The 22,636-nt window shown below is 46.0% G+C and overlaps 1 protein-coding gene across 1 annotated transcript in view; it reads right to left on the bottom strand.

Moving 5' to 3' along the window:
* stab2 (stabilin 2) overlaps positions 1-22,636 on the bottom strand; it is a 109,877-nt gene that overhangs the window by 67,898 nt on the left and 19,343 nt on the right. The window contains exons 9-20 of the mRNA XM_033038046.1: positions 20,716-20,849; positions 19,962-20,095; positions 18,664-18,746; positions 16,757-16,906; positions 14,796-14,939; positions 14,087-14,149; positions 12,885-13,001; positions 11,024-11,077; positions 7,594-7,674; positions 6,330-6,488; positions 3,664-3,726; positions 2,152-2,247 (exon numbers count right to left, since the gene is read on the bottom strand). Of these exons, the coding sequence (XP_032893937.1) occupies positions 2,152-2,247; positions 3,664-3,726; positions 6,330-6,488; positions 7,594-7,674; positions 11,024-11,077; positions 12,885-13,001; positions 14,087-14,149; positions 14,796-14,939; positions 16,757-16,906; positions 18,664-18,746; positions 19,962-20,095; positions 20,716-20,849 (1,278 nt within the window). The remainder of the gene's footprint in view (positions 1-2,151; positions 2,248-3,663; positions 3,727-6,329; positions 6,489-7,593; positions 7,675-11,023; positions 11,078-12,884; positions 13,002-14,086; positions 14,150-14,795; positions 14,940-16,756; positions 16,907-18,663; positions 18,747-19,961; positions 20,096-20,715; positions 20,850-22,636) is intronic.

Genomic DNA, 22,636 nt, shown 5'->3' with positions numbered 1-22,636 from the left:
CCCAACCAGGACATCTTCAGCCCTACCCTCTCCCCTACGCACAGGGTGTCCAAAGATGAGGATGGTGGGTGAGAAATGCAGCCAGAAGGCAAGGAGCAGCCCCTTTAGGTATTGAAACAGTGGCTGCAGCCTCACGCACTCCATGTACACGTGGTACACAGACTCTTCCAGCCCGCAAAAGTGGCAGGCGGCTGGCGAGTCTGTGAACCGCGAGAGAAACAGGTTGCAGGGTACACCTCGATGCAGTACCCTCCACCCCAGGTCCCCAATGTAGAGGGGGGGGGGGTATTAACTGCTTGGGACAGCATGCAAGACAAAGCTGGTCACTGCATCTCAGTGCACATGGCAATAATAAACCAATGCCAACAGCAATTAATGAATGAGAACAATCCAACCGTTTCTTTGCCAATGTTACCTTCAGCAGCTTTTCCTTGCAGGCTTATTTAATTACTCAAATTAATTCTCAGCTTGCATGTCTCTCGATCAATTGACTCCATCTCCACTTCACGCTGCCTCGGCAAGGTCCCCAACATAACCATGGACCAGTCTCACCTTCGTCACTCCCTCTTCTATCCACATCAATGATTTAGATGAAGGGATTCAAAGTAACATTAGCAAATTTGCAGATGACACAAAGCTGGGTGGCAGTGTGAATTGTGAGGAGGATGCTATGAGAATGCAGGGTGACTTGGACAGGTTGGGTGAGTGGGCAGATGCATGGCCGGTGCAGTTTAATGTGGATAAATGTGAGGTTATCCACTTTGGTAGCAAAAACAGGAAGGCAGATTACTATCTAAATGGTGTCAAGTTGGGAAAAGGGGAATTACAATGGAATCTGGGGGTCCTTGTTCATTAGTCAATGAAAGTAAGCATGCAGGTACAGCAGGCAGTGAAGAAAGCGAATGGCATGTTGGCCTTTATAACAAGTGGAGTTGAGTATAGGAGCAAAAAGATCCCTTTGCAGTTGTATAGGGCCCTAGTGAGACCACACTAGGCAGCTTTGGTCCCCTAATTTGAGGAAGGACATTCTTGCTATTTTGGGAGTGCAGCGTATGTTTACAAGGTTAATTCCCGGGATGGTGGGACTGTCATTTGTTGATAGAATGAGTGGCTGGGCTTGTATACTCTGGAGTTTAGAAGGGTGAGAGGGGATCTTATTGAAACATATAAGATTATTAAGAGTTTGGACATGCTAGAGGCAGGAAACATGTTCCCGATGTTGGGGGAGTCCAGAACCAGGGGCCACAGTTTAAGAATAAGGGGTAAGCCCTTTAGAACGGAGACGAGGAAACACTTTTTCTCACAGAGGGTTGTGAGCCTGTGGAATTCTCTGCCTCAGAGGGCGGTGGAGGCCAGTCTCTGGATACTTTCAAGCGAGAGTTAGATAGGGCTCTTAAAGATAGCGGAGTCGGGGGATATGGGGAGAAGGCAGGAACGGGGTACTGATTGGGGATGATCAGCCATGATCACATTGAATGGCGATGCTGGCTCGAAGGGCCTAATGGCCTACTCCTGAACCTATTGTCTATTGTCTATTGTCCCCTCTCCCATCAGATAAGAGGTACAAAAGTGTGAAAACGCACATCTCCAGATGCAGGAACAGTTTCTTCCTAGCTGTTAAGATGCAACTGAACCGTCCTCTCACCAACTAGAGAGCGGGCCTGACCTCCCATCTACCTCATTGGAGACCTTTGATCATTAATCGGACTTTATTTTGCACTAAACATTATACCCCTTATTGTCTTTTCACTGACTCTCTGCTCCTACAGCAACATGACTGTGAATGGTTGGATTGTAATCATGTATTGTCTTTCCGCTGACTGGTTAGCACGCAGCAAAAAGCTTTTCACTGTACTGCAGTACATGTGACGATAATAAACTGAGCTGAACTGAACTAAACTGAACTAAACTAACGAAACGAGAATAAACAAAGATCTCTCCTCTCAAGACCATCACTGCTAGTTCAACATTTCTTGTGCCCACTGTACTAGTAGCTGCTTTAAGAATTGGGCAATTCTACCTCCAAGTAATTAATCTTGTGATGAACTAGTTATCCATATATTGGGACTAATACTCAAAGGTAAATCAAATCCTGCCACTGGACTTTGAAGCTAGAGCTAGAAGCAAAAACTCTGGGGTTTGTTTACTCACCGTGACCACTTCATAGCAGTTTTTGCTACAACCTTGAGTTGGTAGTTCCAGTCCCATTACATAGGTCCTGTACAGGCATCCTTGTGCAAAAGTAATCTGGAGAAAAGAGCGGTCATAAAAAATCCTTTATTTGTCCTCGCATTGCACAGGAAGGCAACAAACAAAGATTCGACACGAAACGTCACCTGTCCTTTTTCTCCAGAGATGCTGCCTGACCCGTTGAGTTACTCCAGCACGGTTGTGTCTATCTTTGACCCTAATTCACCTCATTTGATACATGAAGGATGTACTTAAAGCAAGGTTCTAAAAAAGCCCTAAGCACAGTGGCGCAGCGGGAAAGCTGTTGCCTCACATCGCCAGAGACCTAGGTTCGATCCTGACTGTGGGCGCTGTCTGTACGGAGTTTGTACGTTCGCCCTGTGACCGCATGGGTTTTCTCCGGGTGCTCAGATTCACTGCTCTCTGGCTAAATAAATTCCTCCTCATCTCCTTTCTAAAGGTATGTTGCTTTATTCTGAAGTTGTGATCTCTGGTTCTAGTCTCACCCCATTATTGGAAAATCCTTTCCACATCCACTCTATAACTAGGCCTTTCATCATATTATAGCCTTGCAACAACGGTTAACATGAAATATCCATTCTCATGAGTTAGAATTGACATGTGTCAGGAATGGGGGGGAGGGGGAGGGTGAGAGGGAGAGAGAGGGAGGGAGACGGAGAGAGAAAGAGAGAGAGGGGGAGAGAGGGAGGGTAATAGAGAGGGAGAGGGTAATAGAGAGTGAGGGAGAGAGAGAGAGAGAGAGAGAGAGGGAGAGGGGGGAGGGAACACGCGGTGTCCACGGGGACTCTGGAAGCCTTCCGTGGGCGCTGGTCACCGCGTGGGGTTGAGAGTATTGTAAACAATGAATGCACTGTTGTATTATAATTATACTTGATATAGTGTCATTTTTGTTTATGATTTGATGTGTTATATCGTATGTTTGTGTCGAATAAAGTTTTTGAAAAGAAAAAAAAAAGGTGGGGGGAGGGGAAGGAGGGGAGAGAGGGAGATAAAGACTGTAAGGAGTTTTGTTAGGATTTCAACAGATACAAACAGAGCTTCCTATAGCAGAACAGGGGCCTATATGCCTTTAATTTCCTAATTAGATGGCAATGTGTTGCAAGATTTAAACACACTCTCCATTTTGAACAAACAGGAGTTTAGGTTGATGAACAGAATGAGCTCATCCCAGTGAGGACTTTACTAAATATGTAAGGAGGAACTGCAGATGCTGATTTAAACCGAAGACAGACACAAAAGGCTGGAGGAACTCAGCGGGTCAGGCAACATCCCTGGAGAAAAGGAATGGGTGGTGTTTCGGGTCGAGACCCTCCTTCATACTGATAAAGGGTCTCGACCCGAAATGTCACCTATTCCTTTTCCCCAGGGATGTTGCCCGACCCGCTGAGTTACTCGAGGATTTTACTAATTGAGAGTAAATACAAAATATAAATGATAAAAGTGCTCATTTACCATTGGGGTAGATCCGGGTTGACAGGTACTGCTGTGAAGCTGAGAACAACGTACGCATGAGCCCTGAATGGATGAAAAAGTAATAACTTTTAAGTTGTAAACAAATTAATTATCCGTATGCTTTTATCAAACATTATTGTTGGCATCCTTTGTAAGTTGTTCAATAAAGGTAGAACCATCTACAAATCACAGGTAGACCTGCCACTTAGGCAAGAGGTTCTGGGCACTTATCACTTCATGGCAAGTTCATCACCATATAGAAAAAATGAATTGCATTTCACCAAAGTCCTGAAGTATTTCAAAGCCAACAAAATATTCTTGAAGTATAGTCCATGTTGAAATGAAGAAACCATTGCAGTCACTTTATACACATCAAGCCCCAAGAAAACGTGTGGAGATGTCGACGCAAAGAACTGCAAATGCTGGTTTATAAGAAAAGCACAAAGTGCTGGAGTAACTCGGCGGGTCAGGCAGCAACTCTGCAGAATATGAATAGGCGACTCTTGAAGGTTCCTGACCCGAAACGTCACCTATCCATGTTCTCCAGGGATGCTGCTCGACCCGATGAGTTACTCCAGCACTTTGTGTCTTAAGATGTGAGGGGATGGTTTTAGTTATTTTAAAGGATAAATACTGGATAGTTCCCAGACCCATTTTCTAACACGGCCCAATGGGAGTTCATACATCCACGTTACTTCACGCTGCCTTAGGGAAATAGCCAAGACAATGAAGAGGACTCATATCCTGGTCATTCCCTCTTCTCCCCTTTCCTGTCAGGTTAAAGATATAAAAGGTTAAAAGCTTAATCCCTGCTTTAATTAAACTATGAAATGCACCTTTCATAAAATAAGGGTATCTTCCCAATCTCCCAATTTACCTTGTTGTGGCTCCTGCAGATTTTAAATCTGCACTTTCTCTGTTACTACAACACTATATTATGCATACTCGGTATATTTCTCTTTGCGTCTTTGCACCTTGTATGGCTTAATTATACCCATGGACAGCATGATTTGTTTGGGTAGGAGGTAAAACTAAGTTTTTCACTGTGTGTCAATGCACTGGACATTGATAAACCAATACCAATTCCAAAGACAAGAAGGGGTCCTGGAGAAAACCATCAGGCTGATGATCAACAGCACAATACGTTCCATATTCGTGGCCCACTCTGCTACCAGGTGGCCCAAGTTGGAATAAACCAAGGATCTATTCAACATCATAGCATCATAAGACATAGAAGCAGAATTAGGCCATTTGACCCATCGAGTCTGCTCCGCATTTGATCATGGCTGATCTATCTTTCCCTCTCAACCCGATTCTCCTACCTTCTCCCAATAACCTTTGACACCCACACTAATCAAGAACCTATCAATCCCTGCTTTAAAAATACCCAATGATTTGGCCTCCATCACCGTCAGTGGCAATGAATTCCACAGATACATCACTGTCTGGCTAAAGATATTCCTCCTCATCTCCTTTCTCAAGCCAGGTCCTTTTATTCTGAGACTGTGCCCTCTGGTCCCAAACTCTCCCACCACTGCAAACATCCTCTCCACATCCATTTTACACACACCTTCATCTTCATCAAGCAGCATACAAACTGGCAAAGCATCAACTCATTGGCCCTCATGACTGTGATACATAAGATCATGTGATAGGAGCACAATTAGGCCATTCGGCCCATCGAGTCTACTCCGCCGTTCAATCATGGTTGATCTATCTCTTCCTCCTAACCCCATTCTCCTGCCTTCTCCCCATAACCCCTGGCACCCGTACTAATCAAGAATCTATCTATCTCTGCCATAAATATATTCATTGACTTGGCCTCCACTGCCTCCTTCTTTGGCAAAGAATTTCCACCTCTGACTAAAGAAATTCCTTCTCATCTCCTTCCTAAAAGAACGTCCTTTAAGGGCCTGGCCCACTCCATATTTTGGCACAATTTACAAAAGATAAAGAAGAAGCCCAAAGTCTAAAGTCCAGTCCACATACTGGATGTACTGGAGTGCCCCAGGTAAGCCCTACGCTGCTGCAGGGCCTCCTCAGTTGCCCTCAACTGGCTCGGCCCGCCAACCGAGGTCCCTCTCCTCGCCTCTGTGTCTCAGGGGCACCTCCTGCAGTCGAACCTTGAAGGCGCTGGAGCCAATACCCCTCTCACTCTCCTACCGGCCCTCTCCTCGCGTCCGTCATCATCTGGCACCCTCCTCTTCCATACTCTTGCCTTCAGGGCCGTGCTCGGCGGCTTCCAAGCTCCCCTCCCTGCAGGTAATAGCCCGTCGGGTCGGGACTCCTTTCTTAATAGTTTAGTTTAGTTTAGAGATACAGCACGGAAACAGGCCCTTTGGCCCACTGAGTCAGTGCCAAACACACCTATCCTACACACACTCGGGACAATGTACAATTTCACTGAAGCCAACTAACCTACAAACCTGTACGTCTTTGGAGTGTGGGAGGAAACCGGAGCGCCCGGAGGAAACCCACGCGGTCACAGGGAGAACATACAAACTCCATACAGACTGCACCCATGGTCAGGATTGAACCCCAGGTCTCTGGCGCTGTGAAGCAGCAACTCTGCTTCCAGCTGCCCTACCGTGCCGCCCTTCAGAACCTTCCAGAACGTCCTCCAGACAGTAAGTAATCGGCCGTCATTTCTGCCAACGTTACATTACCGGGGTAATTCTGTGCGTCGTTTCATCGCATCGTTGGGGAATGATGGGCATGATGGATGGAGGAATCAGAATTCCAGTTAAAATGACGATCCTGCCATTCTTGCCATAGATGTCTCCTTCTTCAACAGCCGCACTCTGGTCACCCAGCAAAATCCGCCCCTGTAGAGAGACAATGGATGGCAAGTGTCCAAGGGATGCCAAATACATTGTTACACTATGGAACTCAGATCACGCATTATGGTCCACAGACATCGTGTTATCCCAGCTACAGCCACAAGTACATTTTTATCTCTTTGTTCGTGGGGTGTGGGGAAGAGGTTATTGTATATGTGTTCAAGATCTTGAGAGAAATAGATCGGGTAAATGCACTTGCCTAGGGTAGGGGAATGGAGAGCTAGAGAACATAGGGTGTGGGGGGGGGGTAGATTATTTGGAACCTGAGGGAACTATTTCACGCAAAAGGTGGTGGGTGTATGGTACGAGCTGCCTGAGGAGGTAATTGAGGCAGGTACCATCGCAGCATTCAAGATACATTTAGACAGGTTGAGAGAGATATGGGGCAAATGCAGGCAGGTGAGACTAGTGTAAAAGGTGTGGGCAAGTTGGGCCAAAGGCTTGTTTCCATGACTAAGATGACTACATCCTTAATTGACTCTTTAGCAGGGGAGCCAACCAGGCCGTTTTGGAGCTGGGTTGCTGTATTTGGTTTGATTCGGGAGGAGGTTTGCAGATTTATTTTCCAAGAGGACTTTTCAGAGACAGATACAGCAAGGATTTGGCTCATTGAGTCCATGCCGACCATCAACCACCAATTGACACTAGTGTGATTTAGTTTAGCGATACGGTGCGGAAACAGGCCCTTCGACCCACCGAGTCCGCGCCGACCAGCGATCACCCGGTACACTAGCACTACCCTACACGCTAGGGACAATTTACAATTTTTACCGAAGGCAATTAACCTACCAGAGTGCCCGGAAAACCAGAGCACCTGGGAAAACCCATGCGGTCATGGGGGGAACATGCAAACTCCATACAGACAGCAACCGTAGTCAGAATCAAACCCGGGCCTCTGGTGCTGTAACGCTGCAACTCCACCACTGCGCTACTGTGCAGTGTTAGAATAAAGCTGGTGCCAAAATGGTTAGATATAAAGAAGTGCCTTATATATTTCTTCAAAACCATACAAGGGGAGAAGAAGGTTATAAGATAATACGGACATTTTAATATATGGTCAGAGTTGCTACTGAGTAAAAGATCTACTTACATTTCTGCTCACATTCAGTCCCACAAGTTGATTTGCTAAGGTCAGAATTTTATACGAAACGAGAAGACTTGAAACTCCCAGCTGATTTACGAGAAGAAAAAGCAGTGTGAGGACTTATCCGCAAAGGCTTCCAATATTTTAATGTACTGACATTAATTTAGACTTTAGAGATACAACGGGGAAACAGGCCCTTTGACTCCCTGAGTCTTCGCCTACCAGCGATCCCCGTGCAATAACACTATCCTTCACACAAGGAACAATTTACAATTTTACCGAAACCAATTAACCTACAAATCTGTACATCTTTGGAATGTGGGAACGGAGCACCTGGAGAAAACCCATGTGGTCACAGGGAGAACGTACAAACTCCATACAGACAGCACCCATGGTTAGGATCGAACCCAGGCCTCTGGCGCTGTAAGGCAGCAACTCTACCCCTGCGTCACTATGCCGCCCTTAAACTGCATTTGGTGTGTCTTGTCTCTTGTTCTCTTGCCTGGGCGACTGGTTTGCTGAACTGCTCTGCTCGATCTCAATCCCACAAGCATTTTGTTAGTCTCCAATTTAAGTCTTCCTCTCAACTGGATTCTCCCAATGGGACTCAATCATTTTACACAATAGGCAATGGTCTATGTTTCAAGAACAATAATAATAATAATAATAATAATGCATTTTATTTGCTGGCGCCTTTCTGGACACCCAAGGACACCTTACAGGACATAAAATCACAATACATTTATCAATATTAAAATCAAGTTGATTAAAAACAAAAAACAAAAAAAACAAAAAATACACAAAACATTTTAAGTCATTAAAATCAGGGTGAACATGGTGGAAGTTATGTCGGGTATGCTAATCTAAACAGGTGTGTTTTGAGTTGTGATTTGAATTGATCGATAGTGTCCAGGTGACGGATGGGAGGTGGGAGAGTGTTCCAGAGACGTGGGGCAGAGCAGCTGAAGGCTCTGGCACCCATGGTGCTGAGTCTAAATGTGGGGACAGTTAAAATTGCAGCTGAGGAGGAATGAAGTGACCAGGAAGGAGTGTATGGTAGCAGCAGGTCAGAGAGGTATTGGGGAGCAAGGTGGTGTAGGGCTTTGAAGGTCAGCAGTAAAATCTTGTAGTTAATCCGGTGGTGCACAGGGAGCCAGTGGAGCTGAGTGAGGATGGGTGTGATGTGGTCCGATGATCTGGTGCGGGTGATGATCCGGGCTGCAGAGTTCTGAATGCATTGGATGCGATGAAGAAGTTTATTGGAGGTGCAAGTGAGGAGGGCGTTGCAGTAATCGATGCGGGATGTGACCAGAGCGTGGATGAGGACTTTTGTATTGTCTTTGGAGAGGGAGGGGCGGAGTCTGGAGATGTTGCGGAGATGAAAGTATGCAGAGCGTGTGATGTTGCTGATGTGGGGGCCAAAGGAAAGTGTACTGTCCAGAATGACGCCGAGACTTTTGACATGGGAGGAGGTGGGTATGGGTGAGCCATCAACTGAAATGGTGAACGGGTGGGTTTTGGAAAGTGTGGACTTTGAGCCAATTAGCATGATTTCTGTTTTATTTCCATTGAGTTTTAGAAGGTTGAGTGACATCCAGTTGCTGATAGCTTGAAGACAGGTGGTGAGGGCAGTTGGGGGAAGGGAGGTGTTTGGTTTTGTGGAGAGGTAAAGTTGTGTATCATCGGCGTAGCAGTGAAAATTGATTCCAAAATGACGGAGAATATTGCTAAGATGTTGAATATAGATGATAAAAAGCAGTGGCCCCAGCACCGATCCCTGAGGAACACCATGGGTGACTGTGGCAGTTGTGGATGTGACTTTATTTCCCTGGATGAACTGTTTTCTGTCGTGTAGATAGGACCTGAACCAAAGTAGTGCATTGTTGTTGATGCCAGTGGCAGATAGATGTTCCAGAAGAATTGGGTGGGAGATGGTGTCAAAGGCTGCTGTGAGGTCGAGGAGGATCAGGATGGATAAGTGGCCGTTGTCAGCTGCGAGAAGGAGATCATTTGTAATTTTTACCAAGTGCTGTGATTGTGGCGAAAACCAGACTGAAATGGTTCATAGAGGTTATTGTTTTGAAGGTGGACTTGAAGTTGTGTCGCTACTGTCCTTTCCAGAAGTTTAGTGATGAATGGGAGGTTGGAGATGGGGCGGTAGTTATTTCGATTGTTTGGATCAGAACCTGTTTTTTTTAGAATCGGGGTGACAGAAGCTGTTTTGAGAGATGTAGGGACAGTAGCAGTTGATAGGGAGGAGTTAATTATGGACGTTATGATGGGTGAGATAGAGGGCAGACAGGATTTAACCAGGACAGTAGGGATGGGATCAAGCAAGCAGGAGGAGTTCTTGGACTTGGTGATGTGTTTAGTTATTTCTTCGACTGTTGGAAGCTGGAAAGTAGATAGGGTGGAGAGTGGGGAGTCCAGTGTGGAAGTCCAGGGTGGGCTATTGGACAATGATCGACAACAATAACATTAAGGCAGGAGACCAATGAAATTGGATGCAAATGTGGTTTTATAAGCTAACTGAAGTTAATATTCTCTTTTTAAACCTCTATTACAAACTGGTGTGATAGGTTAAAGTTATGTCCAATATTGTCTTCCTTTTCAGAGCCAACCCTTAATCTTGCAGTCCGAACAATGATTTCAGCAAGTTCACTCTTTATATGTTTCCACTTCATAAGTTCATCAGTCATAGGAGCAGAAGTAAGCCATTCGGCCCATCAAGTCTACTCTACCATTCAATCATGGCTGATCTATCTTTTCCTCTCCATCCTATTCTCCTGCCTTCTCCCCGTAACCCTTGACAGCCTTACCAATCAGGTATCTGTCAATATCCGTCTTAACAATACTCAATGACTTGGCCTCCATTGTCATCTGTGGCAATTAATTCAACAGATTCACCATTCTCTTTATAAAGAAATTCCTCTTCATCTCATTTCTGAAGATACATCCTTTTATTCTGAGGCTGTGCCCTCTTGTTCTAGACTCTCCTACTACTGGAAACATCCTCTCCACATCCAACCTACTCAGGTCTTTCACTATCAAGTTTCAATGAGGTTCCACCCCCTCATCCTTCTAAACTCCAGCGAGTACAGGCCCAGTGCCGTGTAACACTCATCTTTCGTTAACCCTTTCATCCCCGGGATCATTCTTGTCAACCTCCTCTGGACCCTCTCCAATGCCAGCACATCCTTCCTCAGATAAGGGGGCCAAAAACTGCTCACAATACTCCAACTTGAGGGGCAATGAAAATTAAAATCTAATATCTAAGGTACTTGCAGAAAAATACTGGAACAAATCACAGATTATAAACTCTGTTCTTCTTTCCACGGATACTGCCTGACCTGCCGAGCATTTTATTTTATTTCAGATTTGCAGAATCTGCAGCATTTTTCTGTTATGTTTATTGACCAGGTCAAGAAGAACTAACCTCATTGTTGGGAATGATGTGATGTCTCATCAGTTCTTTAAGCTTCTGCTTGCCCTGAACAAGAATGGAATGACAATCAATAATCTAGGAAACTGCAACATTTCACAGAGCAGAAATATAGGTTTAGGTTTATTGGCCAAGTATTCACATACAAGGAATTTGCCTTGGTGCTCCGCCCTCAAGTGACAATAGGGCATACAGTGACAGTTAGGAATGACACATAATACATTAAACATTACCAATAAAACATTATCGATTAAACATGTGAATTAAATAAAATACCAGAGCAAAAGGAGGCTACAGATTGTTGGTTATTATGTCGAGCTACTGTACGTACATAAAGAAGGAACAATTTGCAAACTCTTTATCCTTGGACAAATAGCAATGCATAATAATGTAGCACCTGTAGTTTATTTTATTTTATTTTAGTTGAGAAATACAGTGTGGAAACGAGTCCTTTGGTCCACTGAGTCCACGCTGACCAATGGTAATCCCGTACGCTAGTTCTATCCTACACCCTAGGAACAATTTACAGAGGCCCATTAACCTATGAACATGCACGTCTTTGGAATGTGGAAGGAAACTGGAGTACCCGGAGAAAACCCACACGGTCACAGGGAGAACGTGCAAACTCCGCACAGCCAGCAGCACAATCAGGGTGGGACCCGGGTGTCTGGCACCGTGAGGCAGCAGCTCTACCGCTGCATCACTGTGCCGTCCACTTTAGTACATTGTACTAAAAACTGAAAATGGTGGTAACACTCATATCCAATGAAGGATCTCACAAATAGACTTGTTACGTTAACTCTGTTTCTCTTTCCGCAGATGCTGCCTGACCTGTTGAGTATTTCCAATATTTTCTGTTTTCATTTTTTAGGGTGGCACATTGGCTCAGCTGGTAGAGCTGCTGCCTCACAGCGCCAGAGACCCGGGTTTGATCCTAACGTCAGGTGTATTGAGTTTACACGTTCTCCCTGCGGCTGGATGAATTTTCTCCAGGTGCTCCGGTTTCCTTCCACATCCAAGAGACGTGCGGGTTTGTCAGTTGATCGGCCTCTGTACATTGCCCCTAGTGTGTAGGGAGCAGTGGGATAACATGGAACTGGTGTGAACGGGAGATCAATGGATGGCATGGACTTGGCGGGCCGAAGGGCCTGTTTTCATGCCAAATCTATCAATCAATCAATATCCTTCTCCAAATCAATCAGCTCACCGGAGACACAGAGACTGCAGGAGCAGAAATCTGGAGCAGAAGACAAAGTGCTGGATGCACTCAGTGGGGCAGCAAGCATTTGTTGTGTTTAGTTTAGTTTAGTTTAGTTTAGTTTAGTTTAGTTTAGTTCATCATCACGTGTACTGAGGTACAGTGAAAAGCTTTTGTTGCGAGCTGACCAGTCACCGGAAAGACAATACATGATTACAATCGAGCCATCCACAGTGTACAGATACAGTACCTACAAACTTGATGAGTACCTCAGCCTTGATTGAATAGCGGAGTAGACTTGATGGGCTGAATGGCCTAATTCTGCTATAACTTATGAACTATGAACTTATGAGAATACATTTCCTTGTGGAGGGAAATGGACAGACTTTTCAGAAATGTTTCAGGTCAAAACCTTTCATCTAGGGGGCCCAGCCCAGCTGAATGATGTTGTCCCGAAATGTCATCTGTTCCTTCCCCTGCACAGATGCTGCCCGACCAGCTGAGTTCCACCAACATTTTCTATTCAGGTTGAAATCAGTTAATTTTCTGATTCTGAGAAAACTGCAGTCATATTAAAATACTTCGCTGAATTCCACCTTACCTACAATGTTGACACTGGGATAAGTGCATAGTTATAAGAAACTACCATTCAGTTACCTCAGCTGAAAGCAGGTAAGCCATTGTGCTCTTATCCACATTATCCCAAGCCTTGTTGTTTGGGATAAAGACTGTAAGCAGTCTAGGGCCATGTAGAATCTGGTCAAGGTTACTTTTCTGGTTGAAAAAAGAGAATACTAATTAAACAAAGGAAAAAATATTCAACATAATAACTGAGTCGGAAGGTATCATAATAATTCAGAGTCTGAAGAAGGGTTTCGGCCCGAAATGTTGCCTATTTCCTTCGCTCCATAGATGCTGCCTCACCCGCTGAGTTTCTTCAGCATTTTTGTCTACCCTCTACATAATAACTACTAATAACTTATTAGCCTGATCAAGCAAGATAAGGAGTTCCCCCCCCCCCTTCCCCTCCTCCCATGTGCCCCACCTGAACTCCCCTCACCCTTTCCCCATCTACATTCCTTCCTCCAGCTTCACAATTCACAACCTCAATCCTTCTGTCTCACGCCTTTGTCCAACCATCTGCCCATCATCACCCCCCCCCCCCCGCCCGCCTGTGTTCACCTATCACCTGCCACGCTTTGTCCTGCCCCTCCTCTCTTTTTCCTTTCTCCTGCCCCCACCCCATACTACCAACAATCAGTCTGAAGAAGGGTTCTGACCCAAAAGGTCACGCATCCATGTTCTCCAGAGATGCTGTCTGACCCACTAAGCAACTTCAGCATTCCGTGTCTATCTTTTAAGGTAGAGAGTCATGTTATTGATCTCCCACCTTTCATTTAGCCCTTTATAAATTGGCCAACGGTCTTCCCACATTCAGGTTGAAAAGTTTTAAGAAAGCCAACAGATATATATATATATATAAGGTACACAAAATTGCTGGGGAAACTCAGCGGGTGCAGCAGCATCTATGGAGCGAAGGAAATAGGCGACGTTTCGGGCTGAAACCCTTCTTCAGACTGATGGGGGGTGGGGGAAAGAAAGGTTGCTGGAGGGGGGTGGAGTGGCGCGGGTCACCGGACCCGATGGTCGGAGTCCAGGAATATATATATATATATTGGGTGTACACAAAAATGCTGGAGAAACTCAGCGGGTGCAGCAGCATCTATGGAGCGAAGGAAATAGGTAACGTTTCAGGCCGAAACCCTTCTTCAGACAATATATGTATTGTTTGAATCAGCTTGTCATGCTTATCTCCAGCTGAAATTCTTGAATTTGGAAATAGAATGTGTGATTCCTACCTGTAGCAGTTCCATGAACCTCTTGCAATTTGCATTTTCTGAAATTATTGTGTAGAGTGTTTTCTGAGGAAACAAGAAGAAAAAAAACACAACAATCTTACTGACCTCAGAGAATCAACTGTGCAAATACTGGGTTGCAGAGCCGTGGCAGTGGGCGGCACGGTGGTGCAGCGGTAGAGTCGTGCCTCACAGCACCAGAGACCCAGGTTCGACCCTGACTACGGGCGCTATCTGAACAGTTTGCACATTCCGCTGTGACTGAGTGGGTTTTCTCTGGGTGCTCCGTTTCCTTCCACACGCCTATCCCTAGCGTATAGGATAGAACTGGTGTACGGGTGATCACTAGTCGGCGCGGGCTCGGTGGGCCGAAGGGCCGGTTTCCATGCTGTATCTCTAAACTAAACTAAACTAAACTAAACACATGGCTATCCCACATGGAATGGAGACATATGGATCACCTTGAGGCAGAGGAGGTTAGTTTAACTTGGCTGACACGGACATTGTGGGCCAGAGGGTCCATGCACCGGTACCAGGTTAATATGAGCATTGGGAAGATTACAAGGGGCATCTTCAAGGTTTAACCGGAGGACAATGTGCCTACTGTTGTACCCCTGTCACCGTTCCCGGCTCTGATGAAAGGTCATCAACATGAAACAAGGGCTGTTTCTGGCACAGCACCTGAACCCGTAACCCCAACACGCCACTTTACCTTCTCGTTACTCATGACTGTTGGTTGGGCCCCATCCATCACCTTATCAATCACGTGTATCAGACCATTGGAGGCGACGATGTTCCCAGCCAGGATCCGGGCCTTGTTGTTGACTCCGTTAATGCGAAGCCTCAGCTGGTTATCCTGTTGAAGGGAAGCACAAAGGACAACTTCAGATAAACCTGAGATACATAGAGAATGAGAGTGCTGGGGAGCTGCCTATTACTGCCATGTTCATACGTTCCACATTAATAATCCTTTCTATGCATGTTCTGTCACATCCTGATATATGGGGTGAAGGAGGGGCCAAGAGGGAATAAGGAGGACTTTTATCATGGAATTGGAAGAATCTCTTCAGCCAGACGGTGGCGAATCTATTGAAATTGAGGAATCTGTGAAACCCACGTGGTCACGGGGAGAACGTGCAAACTCCACGCAGACAGCACCCGAGCTCAGGATTGAACCCGGGTCTTTGGCGCTGTGAGGCAGCAGTTCTACCACTGCCTTACTGCACCAACATTAGCAGGTGAGGCTGTGTGACTAAGAGAACATTTCAAATTAGACCATGTCATAAAAGCAGAAATAGGCCATCGGCCCATCAAGTGGACTCTGCCATTCAATGACAGCCAATCTATCTTTCCCTCTCAACCGCATTCTCCTGCCTTCAGCATTTTATTCTCCATGCTTTTCTGTAAAACGTATTGTTTCCCCGTGGAAGTGCATTCACAAAATAATCTCAGTTGGCAGACAAAGTCCAATCTTGTCCAACTTGCGAGGAAATAAAAGTGTCTCCCTTTCCAATAATGCTCATTCTACTTCCCATTATTGTTGAATAAGAGGAAAACAGAAGGGCGTGCGGCACGGTGATGCAGCGGTAGAGTGACTGCCTCACAGCTCCAGAGACCCCTGTTCAGTCCTGACTACAGGTGCTGTCTGTACGGAGTTTGCACGTTCTCCCTGCGACTCTGTGGGTTTTCCCCAGGTGCTCCGGTTTCCTCCGCCATTCCAAATAGGTGCAGGTTAGTAGCTTAATTGGCTTCTGTGAATTGTCCCCAGTGTGTAGGATAGATCTAGTGTACAAAAAGGAACTGCAGATGCTGGAATATCGAAGGTACACAAAATTGCTGGGGAAACTCAACGGGTGCAGCAGCATCTATGGAGCGAAGGAAATAGGCAACGTTTCGGGCCGAAGAAGGGTTTCGGCCAGAAACGTCGCCTATTTCCTTCGCTCCATAGATGCTGCTGCACCCGCTGAGTTTCCCCAGCAATTTTGTGTACCATAGATCTAGTGTACCTGGATTGCTGGTCGGTGCGGACTCGATGGGGCTGAAGAGCCTGTTCACAGTTCATATAGGGGCAGAATTAGGATATTTGGCCAATCAAGTCTACTCCGCCATTCAACCATGGCTGATTTATCTTTCCTCTCAACCCCATCCACCTGCCTTCTCCCCATAAACACCCCATACTAATCAAGAATCTGTCGATCTCCGCCTTAAATATATCCATTGACTTGTCCTCCACAGCCATCTGTGGCAATGAATTCACCGCCCTCTAGCTAAAGAAATTCCTCCTCATCTCCTTTCTAAAGGTACCTCTATTTATTCTGAGGCTGTGACCTCTTGAACTTGACTCTTCTACGAGTGGAAACATCCTTTCCACATCCACTCTATCCAGGCCTTTCACTATTCGGTAAGTCTCAATGAGGTCCCCTCCTCATCCTTTCAAACTCCAGCGAGTACAGGCCCAGTGCCGTCAAACACTCATCATATGTTAACCCACTCATTTCACATTGTAACTCTACACTAAACTGAACAAGAATGTCCTCCTTTTCATGAAGTCTTACTCCGCTTCCCATTGTCGTTGTTGAATCAGAGCAAGACACAAAGTGTCCGAGCAACTTGGAGGGTAAGGCAGCAAAGTCGTGGTCTCTGTTCTGTGTTTCAGTCACACCACAAACTCACATTTTCTCTGCGTATGGTCGCTCCTGATCTTCCAGTCAAAGTGAAAAATTCATCGATGTCATTTAGGTCTTCAATGCTCAATTGTCCAGCAATGATGTGGAGCTTTGCAAGGTACCGCGTTCTGTCCTTATCCGACAAGAGGCTTTTCATCTGTGTACAAAATGCAAGATACCCGCTCTAAGCAAAGTTTACATAGAAACATAGAAAGTAGGTGCGAGAGTAGACCACCAGGTCCGTCGAGCCCGCACCGCCATTCGCTCATGGCTGAACACTAAACAGACACACTTACCCACAAACAGTAGACACAAGACACAAAACACAAGACACTACCCTCCCCTTTATACCGCTATCACCCCTCTCCACCCCAAGAACCTCGTGATCTCCTGGGGGAGGCAAAAAACCGGATAAAAACCCAGGTCCAATTCGGGAAAAAAATCCGGGAAATTCCTCTCCGACCCCAATCCAGGCGATCGACACTTGTCCAGGAGATCACTCAGGTCTTACTATACTAACCATACCTAGGTCCATATCCCTGCCCTCTCCCCGTAGCCCCTTATCCCCTTGGCAGCTAAAAAACCATCTATTTTAGTCTTAAATATATTTAAAAGTATATATTTAAAGTTTCTGCTTCCACTGCTCCCTGGGGCAGTGAATTCCATAAATTAACCACCCTCTGGGTGAAGAAGTTCTTCCTCATCTCAGTTTTAAAAGAGCCCCCCCTTATTCTGCAACTATGTCCCCTAGTGCTAGTTTCCCCTAGTGCTAGTTTACTTTCCACATTTTCTTCAGATGTCTAACCAATTGCATGCTGTGTAAATGGATTTCGCAGTTCTATGGCACTATTCTTGACTTTTCTTCGAAGGCTTATGAAGTTCGGCATGTCCCCCACAATCCTCATCAACTTCTACAGATGCGCCGTAGTAGAAAGTAGAATTTTATTAGGATGCAACACAGCATGCTTTGGGAACAGCTCCATCCAAGACTGCATGAAACCGGAGAGTTCTGGACGCTGCCCAGACCATCGCGCAAACCAACCTCCCTTCCATTGACTCCATCTACACTTCACGCTGCCTCGGCAAGACCACCAGGATAATCAAGGACCAGTCTCACCCCGGTCACTCCCTCTTCTCCACTCTCCCATAAGGGAAGAGGTACAAAAGTGTGAAACCGCAGCCCCCCAGATTCAAGGATAGTTTCTTCCCAATTATTATCAGATTACTGAACCATCCTCATATCTGCTAGCGTGCAGTCCTGACCTCCCATCGACCCCATTGGAGACCTTTAAACTATCTCTAATCGGACTTGCACTTTAATTGCTCTTTATCCTGAACTAAATGTTATTCCCCTTATCCTATATCTGTGCACAATGGATGGCTTGATTGTAATCATGTATAGTCTTTTCACTGACTGGATAAGATGCAACAAAGTGCTTTTCACTGTACCTCAGTGCACGTGACAATAAACTAAACAATACAACACAACATTTAACGCAAGATAAAGTGCAGTGAAGTCCGATTAAAGATAGGCTGAGGGTCTCCAATCAGGTCGATGGGAGGTCAGGACCGCTCTTTAGTTGGTGATAGGATGGTTCAGTTGCTTGATAACAGCCGGGAAGAAACTGTCCCTGAATCTGGAGGTGTGCGTTTTCACACTTCTGCACCTCTGGCCTGATGGGAGAGGGGAGAAGAGGGGGTGACCGTGGTGTGACTGGTCCTTGATTATGCTGGTGGTCTTGCCGAGGCAGTGCTAAGTGTGGATGGAGTTAATGGAAGGGAGATTGGTTTGCGTGATGGTCTGGGCTGAGTCCACAATTCTCTCCTGTGTCCATGCACGCGTTACCTCCTCCAATCCACCCAAGCTACAATCGAGGGGCCAATTTTCCGAGAGGTAAAGCCCCGGATACTTACATCCACATCTTTAAAGGCCTTGTTAGTTGGCAGAAATAATGTGAAAGGTCCTATAGTGGTCAGTGGTCTGGAGTAACCAGTTTCTAGGAGACAAAATGTAGGAAACTTTAGACATTCATTGTAGAGTCATTTGAAAATTTTACATTTACATTTTATGGTAGTAATAAAGTCTAATGTGCTTAAAAATTGACACCAAAAACGGCATCATCCCACTTCCCCCTATTAAGGATACTTGGGAGCAGGTCCAAAAAGAACTGGTTAATGATGAGAGAATTTCGTACAACTCATTTTCCCTCCACCATTTTGGCAGTCATAGGAGTGATGGTACTGGAGTTATTGACCGACGATCACAATGACTTAGACATCGGCCTAGCGCTGTACAGCGCGAACGAGGCCCTTCTGCCCACCATGCCACCAAGTTGGCATGCCTGGCATGTCCCATTTGGCCCAGAGCCTCCTGAACTTCCCATCGGTGAGTTGACAGTACTTTGACATGTGACAACAGGAATGGGTCGTGATGGGATCCACAGACCTAACCTCACAGGCCTCCACTCTATGCTATGTCCATCACACAGCCCATCTTAAACTAATCTTATTGGTATCTTATTTTCCAAAAGAATGGATAGGAACTGCTTAGAAGGATATGGGTCAAATACGGGCAAATGGGTTTCACTTAGATGGGCATCTTGGTCAGCACGGACAAATTGGGCCGAAGGGCTGGTTTCCATGCTGTGTGACTCTATTACCCTAATCAGAAGCATCATGTTTAATTTGTATTTAGTTCTGAGATACACCGATCAGTGATCATCCGTACACTAGTTTTATGCTACACACCAGGGACAATTTACAGAAGCCAATTAGCCAACAAACCTGCAATTCTTTGGAATGTGGGAGGAAAACAGAGCCCCTGGAGAAAGCCCACGCAGTCATAGGGTAATTGTACAAACTCCGTACAGACAGCGCCCAAAGTCAGGATTGAACTCGGGTCTCTGGCGCTGTTCGGCAGGAACTCTACCGATGTGCCACTGTGCTGCCAAAGGTGGTCATTTAGTTTAGTTTAGAGATACAGCGTGGAAACAGGCCCTTTGGCCCACCGAGTCCGCACCGACCATCGATCACCCCGTTCTCTAGTTCCATGTTATCCCACTTTTGCATCAACTCGACCGCTGCCCCACTGTGCCACCCTAATGCAAGCGACCAAACAAATGACCCAGAACAAATCTCGAGGCGGAAAGTTTGTAAGTGAAGATAGTTTTGAAATCTCAAATCGCAGAGCATTAAGAGGAAAAATAAATTACCAAAAAGCAACATGGCCGTTGTTACTTGGCCCTCCCACCGACCACCGGGTTGAGTGTCCAGGTCTTTGATTCGATCCATCATGTTTCCATAGCAAACCTTGCCATCCCCTATATAGCCTTTATTGCAGGTACACCTGGTGAAGACATTCAAGATTCAAGAGAGTTTATTGTCATGTGTCCCAGATAGGACAATGAAATTCTTGCTTTGCTTCAGCACAACAGGATATGGTAGGCATGAATACAGAACAGATCAGTGTGTCCACATACCATTATATAAATATATACACACATCACACACTGTTCAAAGGTTTAGTGGTAATTTACAGCAAAGAAAGAGGCCATTCTTTGGTGTCCACTGAACTCCTGATCTCCCAAACTACTTCATTGCAGCCCCTTGCTCTTTTTCTTTTAACCTACGCTTTCTCTAGAGCGCTAAAATATATTCTGTACACATCGGGACTCTTCTTCAGACACAGGTGAACTCTGCCTCTGACAACAGGATGCACTAGTACAATGGATTTCCATTGGACCTGGACTCCTCCACTAGTGGAAACATCTTCGCCACCTCCTTCCATCGTTCGGTGGGTTTAATTGAGAACCCCCCCCCCCCCCCCATTCTTCTAGATTTTTGGCCCTAAGCCATCAAAAGCTCCTCATATCTTTCTTCCCCAGTTAAACTAATCATCCCCGATCAGAGATCTTTAGTCTACATCTGTCGATTGCCACGTGCCGAGACTTTTACGTGAATTCTTACTCAATCTCTCCTGGATTGACGGTGGCGCAGTTGGCATATTTATGACACGTGTTGTGGGTTTTGCAAACATCAGTCATACTGCATCCTTTTCCTGGTTCCAGGCTGTTGTAGCCTTCCAGACACTGACAATGAGCCTGGAAGAGAAAGAAAGACTCTGTTCAGATTAGGAGAGTTTAGAGATACAGCGAGGAAGCAGGCCTTTGGCCACCGAGTCCGCACCAACCATCGATCACCTGTACACTCATTCTGTGTCATCCCACTTCCGCATCCTGCACTCTAGCAATTTACAGCAGCCAATGAACCTCAATACTATGTCTTTCAGATGGAGGAAGCCGGACCACCCAGAGAAAATCCACACGGTCACAGGGAGAAGCTGCAAACTACGCACACTCGACGCCATTACTCACGATCAAAGTCGGGTCTCTAGCGCTGTGACGGAGCAACTCTACTGCTGCCCCACCGGCTGAAATACACCAGCCAGCCTGTCATACGGAATGTTTCTCTGTCTTTGCACTGAAACAACATGTGGCTGGTGTGACGTGTCCATGACTAACTATATGCACTGGCGTAGAAACAAGCATCTGCGGATGCTGCTTTACCAAGGAAGGACACATAATGCTGGAGTAACACAACGGGTCCGGCGGCATCACTGGAGAACATCAACTGGTGACAATTCGGGTCGTGATCCTTCTTCAGACTCGAAACTGTCTGGAAAATGGTTCTGACCCGAAATGTTACCTATCCATGTTCTCCAGGAATGCTGCCTGACCTACTGAGTTATACCAGCACTTTGTGTCTTTTTTTTTGGTAAACCAGCATCTGTAGTTCCTTGTGTCAGCACAGACACAAAACCTTGGGCCCAGCTCTGTGCTGAATATTATTGCCAAATTAAACTAATCTCTTCTGCCTGCATGTTGATCATATTCCTCAATTGCCTGTATATTCATATGACTTTAGATTTTAAAGATACAGCGCGGAAACAGGCCCTTCGAGTTAGACACAAAATGCTGGAGTAACTCAGCGGGTCAGGCAGCATCTCTCGAGAAAGGGAGTAGGTGATGACGTTTCAGGTGGACTCCTTTTTCTGAAGAATGGTCTCAACCTGAAACATCACCTACTCCTTTTCTCCAGAGATGCCTCTTGACCCGCTGAGATACTCCAGCATTTTGTGTCTATCTTCAGTGTACACCAACATCTGCAGTTCCTTCGTACACCCTTCGAATTACTCCAGCAGTTATGGGCCTGTCCCACTTACGCGACTTTTTCGGCGACTGCCGGCACCCATCATAGGTCATTACAGGTCGCCGAAAATTTTCAACATGTTGAAAACCCAGCGGCGACCAGAACAAGGTACGACTCTTTGGGCAACTACTCCCGACCACACAGGCTTCACTCCGCGGCATGGTCGCCAGGGCGTCGCCTGTATGGTCGTGAGTAGTCTGCTCAGTCGTCCAAAGAGTCGTAGCGTCTTTCTGGTCGCCGCTGAATTTTCGCAGACCTGCAATGACCTATGATGGGCACCGGTAGTCGCTGAAAAAGTCACGTAAGTGGCACAGGCTCATTAGTGTTTTGCTGGGCAACATTTATTACATGTCCCTAATGGCCCTTTAGGGAAGATTTCCAGCAAACATTTAAGTTATTGTGCAAACAACCTTAGCAAACTTAGGAAGTTCAGCATGTCCCCAACCAATCTCACCAACTTCTACAGATGCGCGTTAGAAAGCATTTTATCGGGATGCACCACAGCACGGTTGTGGAACAGCTCGCAATAAATTGCAGAGAAATATGGATGCAGCCCCGAGCATCACACAAACCAACCTCTCCTCCATTGACTGCATCTAGACTTCACGCTGCCTCGGCAAGGCCACCAGCGTTATCAAGGACAAGTCTCACAGTCTCACTGCAGCTGTCGGTTTTTTCA

Source organism: Amblyraja radiata, chromosome 19 (assembly GCF_010909765.2).
Source record: "Amblyraja radiata isolate CabotCenter1 chromosome 19, sAmbRad1.1.pri, whole genome shotgun sequence".
NCBI lineage: Eukaryota > Metazoa > Chordata > Chondrichthyes > Rajiformes > Rajidae > Amblyraja > Amblyraja radiata.
The sequence above is the reverse complement of the archived record's forward strand: the minus strand, read 5'-3'. Positions and strand labels throughout refer to the sequence as shown.